Here is a 15,204-nt window from a genome sequence, read left to right as displayed (position 1 = left end):
AATTTTGCTTTATATAAAAAAAAAAAACAAACAAACAATACTAAGTATTTTCTGTGATTAGGAGTCCCCTGAAAATCCCAACAGTCAGTACCAACAAGTTTTACGACAGTGTTTCTACCACTTGGGAGAGTCCAGTTTTCTGGGACAGAGCATGTTCCTCCAACACCCCATTGACTCTGCTAAAACCAGAGAATTTTGCTCTAAGTTCAAAGCCACCCTTTTACGCTTCTTCCCTCAATCACTTCTGTAGTATGGCTAACCGGAAACTGCATCACTGCTTCTGACTGAAGAGAACTGCTCTGGCAGTCACCAATCTGATCAGTTACTTCCCTGTTGCCTGCTGAGAAGCACAGTGAGGACAAGCTCTAGATGAGAACAGCTGGGCAAACACCATATATTTTCAGGCAATGAAGATGCTTCCGAGTCCTACTGACAAAAGGAACTCGCTGGCTCACCAGAGTGACAAGAAGAAGGAAAGAGGTGGAGTGGTGGAAAAAAACAGTAATATGGATACGTGGGATGTAGTAACAAGAAAAATGAAGGAGAAGATAAAAAAGAGCCAGGATTTCAGGATGAGGTGACAGCAGTGGATTAAAGAGAAGTGGGTCATGAGGTCAAATGCCCAAAGAGGTGCCAAGGTGCTACGGGAAGGAGAAGGCAAGAAAACTCAGAGGAAAATTAAAAAAAAAAAACCAAAACCAACAAAAAACGATTCCTCAATAAATCCAACTAGAACCATGTAAGAAAGAGAACAAAGTGGACACAGCGTGAGTGACCTTTACCCTTTCCTTTCCCAACATAGTTTCAGACATAGTTTTCAAAGACGATAGATCAATCTCACCTCGAAATAATGGGACGTTGACAGATGCCACAAAGACTTATGCAATGAGTAAATAAGGTCCCAATGACAAAACTGTACTTGCAATAGGTCTCTTTAGATTACAGCGTGCTAGTATGAGTAACATCAAAATCTTCTACAATCCTGTAAAGGTCACCCTATCATTTCTTGACTATCTTGAAGCTGGAACAGATAATGAAAGATGGAGAATTTGCAGCTTGAAGACAGAACAGAAGATAAAGAGGAAAATTAAAGAAAACAAAGAAGGAGAAAACATTACTGTCTTGCTGGCTTTCACTCTGTGAAACAAAGCAAAGCAATTCCATGCTATTTCCTCATTACCCATGCAGAGTATGCATCAGTCTTCCCTTCCAAGACCACTATGTCTGTTTCATTGCTACCACATCATCATCTAAAGATATTTACAAATGCTAATATTGATAAACCCATATATTTTTAAATGACATTAAAAAGGCCAATTTACTGAAAATGAAGAGTTCTAAAATGCCTAAGAAACCATGTCCCCCATAATAAGAGGCTTGATATTGTAAAGTACTGAAAAATACTAAGGTGGAAAGTATTAAGTTTACCTAGTCTTCACTTAAGATACAGATATACAATGGGGACTCCCTGTTCAAACAATGCAGATATGAAATTTATTTGGTAACACCTAGCCATTATTCACACTTTTTTTATTCCTGCCTGTGATGAAATTGCCCAGCAGTACACCAGAAATAACCAAAATGATTCTGTTGTCGGGAGCAATTAAATCAGCTCAAGTTAGCCAATATAAGGCAGAAATGGATGAATGCAAGCCTCCAATTGAATCAAACTTCACCTTTTTTAATTCTAAAGGCAATGTTCTGTCTTTACTTCTGTTCTTCCTACGAAGTTCAGTGGGAGTAAACCTCTTAGAAATGTGCAGCATTCCTTTAACACTGCTTCCAATAAAATAAATGTTAAAACTCCCATTATATTTAATGGGAACACAGCGATATCACTAGGTTTTTCAGCCATGCTATTCAGAAATATGTGAAATCTTAGCTTCTGTAACTTCTGCTAAATCACAGCAATGAAAATTTAAGATTTTTTAAGTCTTAGAGGAATGTAAGTGAGAGGACACTTAGAAATGAACTTCACTAGCAATTCAAGCTACTGGCTGTGAATAATGATCGGAGTAGATAATAATTCTACAGATTTTTTTTACATCATATTCATTTGCATTTTGCTTCACTAAAATATAGTGCAAAGTACATAACTGCCATTAAAGTTATCCAATGCTCTACAATTATTTATTAGCTTTACAGTCATGCTTTCATATTAATATTGCTGAATATACTTTTAGATTCTTCTGGTGATTGTCTGTCAAATAGGAAAGCAGTGGCTTACAAATGCAAGGTTGAAACATACTGTCAGTATTCTGTCATGACTGCTTTCCCCTGGAAGGGCAGAAACCCCTGTAATTGCTACAATATGAATGACTTAAAAAGGCACGTGAAACACCTTAATTCTTCAGACCTTGCTCTGTCTAGCCTGACAAAAGGGTTTGTTTTGTCCCCCCGCCCCTCCAAATTGGCAGTTTTCCAAGCTGTCTTTGGACTTCTGATCTTATTCCATACCCAGATAGTTCCAGCTCTACCTTTCCACGTGGATGAAGGGGAAGTCTCTTCTCAATCCTCCCTGACCATGGATTTGCCATTACTTGCATACTCCATGTTTCCAAAACCTCTCTTGCCATAAACTGTAGATGTCTTTCTCTTACAGTCTAATAAGTGGAGATTAAGACAGTACCGGGTAAGCAGGATTGAATTCACAGTCAATTCCATGCAGAGAGGCTCTCACCTCTAAGATTTTACAAATTATATTCACAGCCTCCCTTCAAAATGTGAAAATCCCAGAAAGTTAATTCAAATCTAAGTTTAGTTAGGGAATGGAAACTAAACACACTTAGATGCCAAATCCTACAATTTCAACTTAAATAAAATCCTCATTTTGGCAGTATTTAAAGAATTCTGGATGGGGAGGGCAGAAATTTAGTTTTGATGGCTGAGAAAAGCAGAAACCAGGCTTGCATGCGCAAGATTTGCAGAAGAGTAATAAATCAGTAACAGTAAAATCAAAGTAAAGGATGTTGTTAAATGTTATTTATCCTCAGTTTTCCCTTGCAACACAGGCCCTAGCTGAGGATGGAATTTAAACACATGCCTGCATGAAACCCAGTGAAGCCAATGAGACCAGTGGTTTACTCACAACCATGAAGTTCTCCATGGGGCCTACAAAACAGTCCAAGCCAGAGTAACGATATATACTGTCTAAGAACCAGTGCAAGAAGGACATGTGGCAATCATTTTCACCCCACTTGGACTTTTCTTCAAGTCCAGCTTTGAACTAATATCTATGAACTGGACTCTGTTACTGGTAACTTTGTTTTAACAAATGCTTTCTACAGAGTTCAGCAGAATTACTTTCACTATGTGGAACTTTGTATCAGCATCTGTATCGATATTAGTAACAGTAGGATGAGATTCTGGTCAGTCCTGGGATCAAATCCTGACCTACATGTGTGATAATTCACTGCTAAGTGAAACGCATGCTCTACTACACACTTCTCACGCCGTGAGCAATCCTTTTCATATCTGAAGTGAGACTTCAGAAGCTATGCACTGCACAAAGCAGGCAAAACAAATCCCCCAAAACAGGTCAATGAGCAACATATGGCCTTCAACTAGTCATTTGCCTATGCCAGCTCATCCCTCTCTCCTACAGTAACTTTCTGCTGTTGCCAAAATGGCACCTGGAATATCTGGGGAAGCAGCAACCAGTTGTTAACATCCTTCAGGTTTCTCTCCACGCCTCTTGTCTTCCAACCCTCAACTTGCCCTTTCCCTCTCCCTGTGGTAACAACCGCAGAGGCAGCTTTTTCCCTCTCTATTGCTTCGCAGCAGGCTGGGAAGCACTGCAGGTAAGGCAGGAGCTGTTCAGAGAGAACATTTCTAGCAGGGAGTAGGAGTAGATTTATGCAGCTGTAGAAAAGGATTGATACGAGATAGTGGGTGAGCTGCATGGTGACTGTACCACATACCCAGCAGAGTGGGAAAAGTGGAGGCACAAGAGCAAGACAGGCTCAGGGAGAAGGCAAAGAAGACCCCTACCTGCACAAAGTGCTCTCCCAAATCTCTGATCTCCTCTTGACAACTGCCCACCCTCACAATTACACCAAGTCTCTGTGAAACCCTGCTGATCCCCTGAAGTTTTCTCACTCTCGCTCCCTACATGTGATAGATCTTGCTCAATGACAGCCTTGTCATGCAGAAACCTATCAAACAGGACAGCAATTTCCCTTTTGTTGCAACAAATACTATTCTGATAACAATGGTTTTCAGGACCCCATGAACCACAGTTTAGATGAGATGTAAAGCTTTCACAAGCAAAATCCTAGGCCTTTCAATACTATCAGCACAGATAAGTTCAGTCAGTAGATGAAAATAAAAATGAAAATATGTTACAATCACATTCTGCCAGCCCAATGCCAACCTACAGCAATGTACGGCACAACCAGAGGTTAACACACAGGCTGACCACTAAAACAATCATGATTGCACTCTCTGTCTGCAATCTCATGATTGCACTCTCTGGCCTCTGAAAGGAGTTCCCAGTTCAGCAACAGAAATGGCATTAAAAAAAAAACAAAACACAACACCACAACAAAAAACAAACTGCAAGCAAACAGAAAAACTCTGATGAAGGACCTAAGGAGTCTTTCAAGTGAATTCAGATCAGAGGCACTGGAAGGAGACAGTTCTACTTCTCACATCCATGGATAGCTGATGGGACCAAGGACTTGGAAGAGTTTTAATTCCTCCCCTGCTATTGCCTTTCTGGGTGATTGTAGGCACCTACTTCTCAACTCTTCAAAGAGAAAAAGGAATATTGACCTTTCTCTAAAGCGCTCTCAGATTTTCTAATGTATGCCATACTTGTTACTGCTATTTTTCTTACGAGAGGTGGGCACCATGATAGTCACAGCTCCGTTCACCTACATGTCTAACGGTATGGACTACAGCCTAAAACCCTAGCCTTTCCAAAAGAAACTAGGAAAAGTTCTTCAATAGCACACTGTAAGCATGATGTAAAAATACTTAACATTTCAACGAGTATGTAAAACAGTGTACCTCTTCTTCACACCATTTCGCATAACTCATCACCAACTTGCTACTATTAATTCATAATAATCTTGCTTTATGCAATGGTGGCATAGTCGCATGACTAACTCCACATTGATAAAAGGGAAATATGAAAGGATGCTTGCTTTTAAAAAAAGGATAATGTTTTAAATTTAGATCTTAAGAAGCAGCACTAAAGAGAGAAAAAAAATAGTATTAGAGATATTTAGGACTAGCAAAGAAAGGCTCACTAAAATCTGTGTTTTATTTTCTTCCTGACAGTGTTAGGGATTTTTTTAAGACAGCAGAAAATTGAACTTGTTTCATTAACCTAAATATAGCTGTAAAATATTTTCAGTAGAAAGAAGCTTTTCTTGCTAAACGTCATGATGTCCTGACTGATTTAGTGAGTTCAGCTACTTAGCCCACAAAATGATTTCTTAGGATGACTCAATAGGTTTTCTTTTGTATAGCCAGGCTAATGGCTAAGACCCTTAGATGGAGTCTTTGGCCTAAGTCCAATCACACTGATTTTACCTATCATCAACTCTGGAAAGCGTACTTGAACTCGGAACCCACACTTCCAACCATCCAAATACATAAACATTGATTGAGCTAATCCACAGGAGTGTAACCACAAAGCTAAATATCCACTGAGTTTTCCTTCCTGATCTCAATTCTACTGATTAAAATGTAGAATTACCATTTAGAATTACCACTGTAGCTTCATCACCCACTCAAGTGCAACGTTTATATATGCCATGTGAAAGAAAGCTAGATAAAGACACACTTATTATTACCTGAATTACCTAACTCAAAAAATGAAGCCACGGCCTTCGTGTTATTAGTTTGTTTTTCAATCAGAATGTGCAGGTTCTTTATTGTTCTGTGTCTCATATTTTTTGAAGTGTATGTCCATCAACATCCTCTTGAATACTTTGTGCTATTCTATATAACATTTTATGTGCTTACAGAAAAGCCTGTAATGTCGTAAATCCAAACCTCTATTTAAAGCTGCAGTGTAGCCAAGTACAAAAATTTCTTCAAACTGACACTTTTACTGTGCTATGTCTGTATTGATGCACCACTGGAAAAGCAGCCATCTTTTTAATTGCCACTATACCTTTTTTTTAGAAACCCAAACAAATATTTTTATACTGATTTTTTAAAATAAAGCAAAAAAAAACCAACATATATTTTATTGGATAGAAACTTTTAAACAAAATCTGAACCACTGTTTTAGGCCAGAACTTTGGGATTTTTTTAATATATATATATGTTCAGGGAGTATACATCTCATAAGTTTAAAAATCATTTTTGAAACTGCTGAATACCCTGTAGATAAAACAAAACAGGATTTTTAATATTTATCTGACTTGTTCTAATACAATAGACACTATCATGATTTCAGGCTTTGTGCTTGTTTATCATTAGTGTTTCCACTGTAACCATGGCATCAGTATATAGCACAGGCTTAGCAGTGAGAAAAATACCCAGTATTTGCTTAAAAAAATCATCTCCCAGAAAAATACAATGATTTGCACAATGGCAAAAAAAACCCAATCAAAGGAGGCGAGCTGGCTAAAAAGAGAAACAGTTTCTTTTTAGGGGAAAAATCCAAAACATTATCTCTTTGCAAGTCTTTTTTGCAGTTTGGACTTCTGACAAGAACGTAGAAATACATTACAGGACAAGTAATGTAACCTTGACCCTAGTGCAGATATCATGAAACAAATATCAAAACTTCCATAGGAAAATAAATATTGTATTATACAACACCAAAAGCATTAAAGCTATTAATGTATTGACAAGAGCTGTTCTCAGCACATGAGCATTTTCTCAAACCTATTTGAATAGTGACAGTCCAGTCCTGCAAGAACTGTTGCATCATTTTGAAGGTTAAGAAGGGTAGCAGTGCAATCCCACCAACCACACTAAACAAGTACATGGTACCCAGTTCTTACTTACAGGACTGTTTAAAGGGAATGGCATATAAAGAGTTTATGGCCTCCAAGACTGTTTCTTAGGTTGCATTTATTTGCTATTTCAGGCTGTAAGGAGAAGTGGGTTCCTGTGATCGCTGCTTTCAGTTTGCTTGTTCTAAAGTTGGGACAGAGTACTACAGAAATATCTGCCTTTAATGCCAAAAGCGAAATGAAGGAATTAGTCCTCTTATCAAACAGAAGAAATTGCCTGTATTGTACCAGAAGATCTTAGCCTATCGTTGTTTTAGGCCAGTGTGTTTTCCTTGTACTGTGAAACCCATTCACTTCACAGGCAACTTCTCTTTTACAGGTTTTAATACAGACTCAAGACACTAATGAGGATATCAATAAATCTATTTACTTCACTATGGACTCTATAGAGATGTCATGGCCACGGGCCTTATTTTAACTCAGTGAAATCAGACAAACACCCTGTGATTTTATAGGCACCTTCAAAAAACTGGCTCTTACCTATTAGCAATTCAATAAATGCATTCAGTATTACAACTAAAGTGACACACTGAGAAAATGAGATGATTTTGGAAAGGGTAAAGCACAATCCTATAAATACTTGCCTCCTCAACAATCCTAACTGTGATACAGGCAGGGTGGTGTACACTGTGTATTATACGTACTGCACAAAACTAATCCAAACTGTGAGGATTTACAGCACATAAAATGAGCTAAATTATGCTTCAGAAGTCGAATTATATTGAGCTGACCAGTTACAATCCACTGCCATGTCCTCAATTCTGTCACATCAACAGGCAACAAGCATAGTCACTCCCTCATCTCCTCCCACCCAGTGGATGCTGGACAGCAAGGAATCCCGGTGCAATAAAGCACAACATTTATCTGATTCAGCTATGTAGCTCCTTCCAGATCATGTTTACAATGGGCCTCAACCCGTTAAATTCCACTATTTATCCAGGGAACATGTTCGGATGTTTGAATTGACCTTACAAATCAAAGCCAGGACATACCTCAGCACATCATCCCCATCAAAATTCAAACTTGGCATCTGCAACCTGCAAGAGCCTTCCAGATTTGGCTACAAATTCACACCATGTTCCATACACAAAAAACCCCATACAAAATTATTATTCCTTCACTAAAAATCCATGACGATGTCCTCATCCCACTGGTCTCAAAGATGAATCCCTTCTTGATTTCAGGAGAGCCCAAACTCGATTATTATTCAATCCAGGTAAAAGACATCTGCAATACTGCTGCATTTGTCTTTTCCTGATTTGGCTATTTTTCCTCTGCCTACCATCTAGTTTTACCATTCGAGCTTATTAAAGTGTAGCTTTTATAGAACTACACAATTATAGAATAATCTAGACCCTAATCATCACAACGTAATACACGTAGCGAAAGTGAAAAATATTTTAAAGTTGTAAACATAAAAGTTTTAACTGTAAAGTTATTCGGCTCTTAATCAGCATAAATACAGCCTAATTCTTTCACACTTTTCCATCATTCTGACATCTCTTTATACTACTGCATTAAGTAAAGAAGCCCCCAAGAATAAATGAAACTCAGAACTATTATCGCTATTTTTACTTTAGTCCTGAGTACTTTGTCTATTTGCCAAAGAAATACTGCCCCAACTAGCATCCTTCACCATAATAAATAAATAAACAAAAAGATGAGCACGCACATTTCAGATGGTTGGTCACCCAAGGCACATTTAAAATGAGAAGACGGCTACTATTGTTTCATTATGCATCTTATTTAAAGGATATACCATGTAACTGTTTAACTGCAGAAATGCGAAATGTGCATGTGCACATTTCCTGTGTTTCTTTTTTTGTTTGATTTTTCCATGTTAAATCACAGCACCTGAGGACGTCAGACCAAGGATTTTCCAGGTTTTTTTGTACTCCCACTGAGGCACGTTAGCCTCTGGGTCTTTAAAATGCTGTAGAAGCTGCTACACACACACTCTGTATGCAGGCAACAGAATTTGTCTGGCTGGGGCCAAAATCCACCAGGACCCTTTTATTAGTTTCAGGTATTTGAAGAAGCATTGCACGAGCTCTATGCATAAAGGCATAGATCATCTGGGGGAAGGAAGGAGGAGCATCAGTTTTGATGCAGTGAGCTTTCAAACGATACGAGGACCCTCAAGAGTCTTGTATCTGAGGTCAGGCTTGGATTTTTAAGGCTCATCATTGCCAGGCTGACCAAGAGCATTCACACAGAAATTATGAACTCAGTCTAAGTGTTGCATCTGGGTTTTGCGGTAATGTTCCATTTGGATGCATTTGGTTAGGGTTTTTCAAACACAATAAGAGAACTATACTCATATTTGCGTAACATAATTTCAGAAACTGAAGCTGTAATTATACATCTCTTGCTTAGATTCAGGGTATTTTTCTTTCCTCCCTTGCCTGTAGAGCACATGCATCGGATACACAGTAACCATGGCTATCTGGGTATAATAAAGCGTGGAAATAATGAGAAGCCTTCCGAGCCATTACATGCCCTGCATGGCAGATGTTGACTCCAGAGCCATGTCACCGCAAATCATAGAATAGTTAGGGTTGGAAGGGAACTTAAAGATCATCTAGTTCCAACCCTCCTGCCATGGGCAGGGACAAAATCCTACGTGCATGTATCTACAGTGTGAACACTTACCCAGTCCTCGAAGTGGCGGCTCCCGTTCTGCAGCAAGTCCTCGAACTGTATAGTGCAGTTAGCTACAAAATCGTCGTACCCAATGGGGGCATCATGGAAAACAGCCATCTCTATCTTCCTGCCGTTGCAAACGTCGGTGACAAACTCATCGTTCCAAGCCGGACTGTTGGTCTTCTGCTTGGTCGACGTCTGCCCGATCCTGGAGTCGTCCACGTTGAGGGCTATGTAAGGGTCCAGCAAGAAGGTCTGTGGCCTGGGACCCACCGCATGCCTCAGGGACCACGCCGTGGGCTTCAGATTCACCGCCTCGCAGATCTTGATTTTCAGCAAGCCATTGAAAACCACCATGGCTGGATGGCTGCACTTTTTCCCGGGATTAAACACTCGCACAAACACACTCGCACCGGAGCAGGAGGGAGGGAGGGGAGGGGAGGTCTCGCCAATAAATAGGAGAGGGCAGGTCTGGGAGCCGGGGAGCAGGACGCGGCGCGGGGCTCTTCGCCTGCTGCTGCCGTTACCTTCGATTATTTCGCCTTTGCTCTTGCGACACCCAGTGAATACATGGATTTTTCTCGCCCGTGTTTCTAGCGGAAAACAAGGGAGCGGGGCCGCCGGGGCGGGGGAGGCGTCGGCGGCCGCAGGAGCCCCCCGAAGGCGATCAAACCCCGAGCATAACCCAACCCTCGGGGCGAGCGAGAGCCCTCTCCCTCCACCTAGACCATAATCCCGGATCAGCCCTGGCAGGGGAGGCAGAGCCGCGATCCCCGGCTCCCGCGGCGCGCCCGTCCTGTGTAACAATACACACACTCATGCACACGCACACACACACGCGCGCGAATCAGCCCTGCCTACTGCACAGCCTCGGCTCGGCAAACATCCACCCGCAGAGCTTCCATCCGCGCCGCCTCCTCCCCCGCCGCCGCCGCCGCCGAGCGCCCAGCGGAGCGGCCCCCGCGCATCGGGGGGGGGCGACGGCAGCGGAGCGAGCGCGGGTCCCGGCGGGTCCGGCTGGGCGGCCGCCGCCCTGGCGATGGGCAGAGCCGCCGGTGCCGCCTCCCGCCCGCCTCCCGCCCGGGCCCCGCTGCAGGAAATGCGCAAAAGGCGTCAGAGAGAGTGTGTGTGAGACTGAGCGAGTAAGTGCGTGTGTGTCTGTGTGTGTGTGTGTGAGTGAGTGCGCGAGTGTAAGTGTGTGTATGGCTGTGGGTCGGTGGATCTGCAAGCGTGAGTGTGCGAGTGTGTGTGTGCCCGTGTGTGCGCGCGAGTGTGTGCATGTGTCTGTGTATGTGTCTATGGTGTGCAAGTGAGTGTGGGCGTGCGCGAGTGTGTGTCTCTGTGTGTCAGTATGAGTGTGTATGTGCCTGTGGGTGTGCAAGTGTGCATGTGCAAGAGAGTGGGTGTGTGAGTGGGTGTGCACCTGTGTGTGTGTCTGCGACTGTGTATGAGTGTGTATGTGTCTGTGTGTGAGTGTGTGTGTGTGTGTCTGCGAGTGTATGTGTATATGTGTCTGTAGGTGTGCAAGTGTGCGAGTGTGTGTCTGCACCTGTGCCTGCATCTGCAAGTGTGTGTGTGTGCAAGAGTGTGCCTGTGAGTGTGTCTATGACAACATGTATGTGTGTCTGTGGGTGTTCAAGAGTGTGTGTGTGTGTGTGAGTGTGCAAGTTTGTGGAAGTGTGTGTGTGAAAGTGTGAATGCAAGTGGGGGGAGTGTGAGTGTGTGCAAGTGTGTGAGAGGGTAAGAGTGTGTGTGTGCAAGCAAGTGTGAATGCAAGTGTGAGAGTGTATGCGTGTGAGAGCATGTGCAACTGTGAGCGTGAGTGATTGTGTGCAAGGGTGGGCAAGTGTGAATTCGAGTGTGAGAGTATGTGTGCAAGCAAGTGTGAATGCAAGTGTGAGAGTGTGCGTGTGTGAGCATGTGCAACTGTGACCGTGTGGGTGGTTGTGTGAAAGGGCGTGCAAGTGTGAATTCGAGTGTGAGTGTGCGAGTGTGAATGCAAGTGTGAGTGTGCAAGTGTGCCCGCGTGAGCAAGTGTTAATGCAAATGTGAGAGTGTGTGCAAGTGTGAATGCAAGTATGAGCGTGCCTGTGTATCTGCGTGCAGCAGCCCGTCTGTGCGTCCCTCCCTCCCTCTGTGTGCGGGCAGCCTCCGCCGCGGGGCTCGGGCCCGGCGTTCTCCTGCGGGGCCGGTGAGGCACTGGCACAGGCTGCCCGGGGAAGCTGTGGCTGCCCCATCCCTGGAGGTGTTCAAGGCCGGGCTGGATGGGGCCTTGGGCAGCCTGATCCAGTGGGACGTGTCCCTGCCCATGGCAGGGGGGGTTGGAACTGGATGATCTCTAAGGTCCCTTCCAACCCAAACCGTTCTCTGATTCTCTGGGCAAACAAACACCCACCGCCGGCCGTCAATGTCCCGCCTCGCTTTTATTAACGTGCTCGACCCCCGAGGCGCGGCGGCCGGTGCCGCGGTGGGGACTGCGGCGGCTGCGGCTTCTTCCCGCAGCGCACCGCGACGTCAGCGGGTCCGGGATGCAGGAAGAGTTTCCCCGGGAAGTGCTGAGCGCCGCCAAGGGAAGCGGCTTCCCGGGACCCGCCCCGCTGCCCTGCCCCGGCTACCCCGCTCCCCGCTGCCGTCCCGCCGCCCGGGACCGGCCCCGGCTCGGCCCCTCGGCGCCCTGGGCTTGGAGCTGCCGCGGGGAGCGAGGGGGTAGCGCCCTGCAAGGGTGCTGGAAAGGGAAAATAAACCCTTCCGAAAGGGTAGAAGAGTGCGCTCGCGGCGTTACTGGACGTCACCGACATGTCGTGACAGATTTCAGTCGTTTTCATCACCGTGATGTAAAATCTGCCCCTCTGTTCCACTCTTGTCAGACCTCACGTGGAGTATTGTGTCCCGTTCTGGAATCCTCAACATAAGAAGGATATGGAGCTGTTGAAACGGGTTCAGAGGAGGGCTACAAGGATGACCAGAGGACTGGAGTACCTTCCATGAGAGGGTTTGGGTTGTTCAGCCTGGAGAAGAGAAGGTTCCGAGGAGACCTTAGAGCAACCTTCCAGTACCTGAAGGGGCTACGAGAAAGCTGGGGAGGGACTGTTTACAAAGGCTTGTAGTGATAGGGCGAGGGGCAATGGGTATAAACTGGAGAGGGGCAGATTTAGACTGGATGTAAGGAGGAATTTCTTCACTATGAGAGTGGTGAAGCACTGGCACAGGTTGCGCCAGGAAGCTGTGGCTGCCCCATTCCTGAAGGTGTTCAAGGCCAGGTTGGATGGGGCCTTGGGCAGCCTGATCTGGTGGGAGGTGTTCCTGCCCATGGCAGGGAGATTGGAACTGGATGGTCTTTAAGGTCCCTTCCAACCCAAACTGTTCTCTGGTTCTCTGACTCTGTGCAGCCTGGCTTACTCCTTCTCAGAAGAAACATGCTCAGGGTGTAGATGGTTTCCTTTGATGAAAATTACTGCTGCCTTATGTGTTTTTAGTTTCCGATTTTGCCAGTCTTTTATGAGAAAGTCCTTGGAAAAGGGATGGACTCTGCCCTTCAGTGGGGTCTGAATTCACTGTGACACCACAGGGGAAACCCAAGGCCAGTGCCGGCACCCAGGAGGGCAGCTGGAGTGTTTCTAAGGATCAGGCAAAGTAAAAAAGAAGAAACTCAATTGCCTGGATCCAGTCGAGTAAGAACATAAAAGATGAGCACCCAGTCCTTGATCAGGACCTGACGTTCCTGACTGCATAGCAAAGCACAGATAGTTATGAATTTCTACAAGTAATGGCGCAGGAGGCAAGTGTTATATTTGGATCTGATGAAATAGCTCCAGTATCTATGCTTCCAGAGAGGTTTCCAGACAAAAGATACAGTACTAATGAAGCCTAAGGGTCATGAGAGCATCCACCTTCATGGAAGAAAGACTTTTTGGTGCCTGTTGCCACTTAATCTACTAGGCAAAGTAGAAGTAGAGTAAAATCTCCATGTTCATTATCATCTTGACAATCTCTAAGCAGAATCGTTTGATACAAAGCTGTGATGTGGAGCCAATTATGGGAAATGTCTTCCTTTACAATTCAGCCTTTCCCAGGCTTGCAGCAGCCGTGATACATCTATCATGTTATTTCAGTGAAGGATTATACTTGCAGGCCCCACCAGAAATACAAGAATCACCTACTCCTTTCGTCCCACCCCCATTCACAACCTAGCATATATACTACTATATATTAAGCTATATGGTCTTACATTTAGTGTGTCAGAAAGAACTTTATAATTAAATCTTTCCCCTGGATGTGTTTGTGTTGTTTTTCAATAAAGGCAATGTAAACAATATGCTCCATTTCCTTAGATATTGGAAAACCTAAAAGCCAAACTGATACACTGTAATTATTTCTGTTTATTTTTAAGAGGCCTGCAACTACCTATATTCTGAATGCCCAAGGTATGATTTAAGTAAACACAGTCTCCATGGTGAGTTTAATGACCTAGCATCTCTGTCAGATCACACCTGCGTATTATGAAAGTCTGAATAAATACAGACAATATTAACACAGCATACAAAAGATTATAAATAAACCTTATATTGGGCTAATTAATTATACAATCTACCACACACATAGCTAGGCCCTGATATCTGATTTAAGCCATCTGCACTTTTCTATGCACTGAAGCAAGTGAAAGTTCGGTTTCACAAATCTTTTTTTTTTCTAAGAAGACTGTCTGCATGACTAAAGGTTTACAAACTCACTTAGAGAGCTCAAGCTGCACATTGCTTAGGAAAATACACATACCTTGCTCTGTTTTCATTTATTTATTTATTTATTTATTTATTAAAAGTATATTAAAATTATATTAAATATTAAAATTATACTTTGGAAAAGCATGTTTATGTCAAGGCTGAACTTTTAACACTAAGCATCTATTAACTTATCAAAAGACCCCTGAACAATATTCTTAAAGTCAAGCAACTTGGGCACATTGAGCAACATTACTATACTTCCTGCAAAATTCATTTCAAAAATAGGCTCCACGGCCTCAAAAACTCTAAGCAACGGGCAACAAAGAACATTCCAACTGTAAGTACCATTTTCCACTTGAAAGGTTTTTAATTATTTGTTTGCTTGATTTATTTTTTTTCCTGTTCTCTTGCTGTGGGTTCAGAAGGATTTGGTTCTTTAAGAGTTGAAGAGCAAATGCTATTCCTTCTGTTTCTCGTAGGAGGATCAGGAGAGGAAGATACAGCACATGCAATGTTCCTCCTGCAGAAAGGCAATAAGGAAGCACTCAGGGCGCTTTTCTGGACTCTGTTACAAAGGGCTACAGCAGAGTAGTAAACCGAGCCCTGTACTTATTGTGCTTTAGGTGTTCTACCCAGCTGTGTGTTTTTTAAAAGCACGCAGGCGGCCTACAGGGCACACAGACTCAGGACTGGTTAAAGAGATCGATCTACTCTGCAGAAATAACTTTTGCTAGTAGAAGCCCCTCTGCTCAGCCCTCTGAGACCAAACCACCTTTGTCTTTGTGTCAGGACTGCTCCTGGCATATGCTGCTCACCTGCAGGAATGTCTGCACGTAGATGTTTTGATTTTTCATTAGCTTTGC

General features: G+C 43.4%; 1 protein-coding gene across 1 annotated transcript in view; it reads right to left on the bottom strand.

Annotated features, from left to right (window-relative positions):
* Nucleotides 1-10,666, bottom strand: part of PRKCE (protein kinase C epsilon) — a 287,221-nt gene extending 276,555 nt beyond the window's left edge. The window contains exon 1 of the mRNA XM_009558110.2: nucleotides 9,630-10,666. Coding sequence (XP_009556405.1) covers nucleotides 9,630-9,977 — 348 coding nt within the window. The 5' untranslated portion in view covers nucleotides 9,978-10,666. The remainder of the gene's footprint in view (nucleotides 1-9,629) is intronic.
* Nucleotides 10,667-15,204: the final 4,538 nt, after the last annotated feature.

The sequence above is a fragment of the Cuculus canorus genome, chromosome 3 (assembly GCF_017976375.1).
Source record: "Cuculus canorus isolate bCucCan1 chromosome 3, bCucCan1.pri, whole genome shotgun sequence".
Lineage (NCBI taxonomy): Eukaryota > Metazoa > Chordata > Aves > Cuculiformes > Cuculidae > Cuculus > Cuculus canorus.
This window is presented reverse-complemented; position numbering and strand designations above follow the sequence as displayed.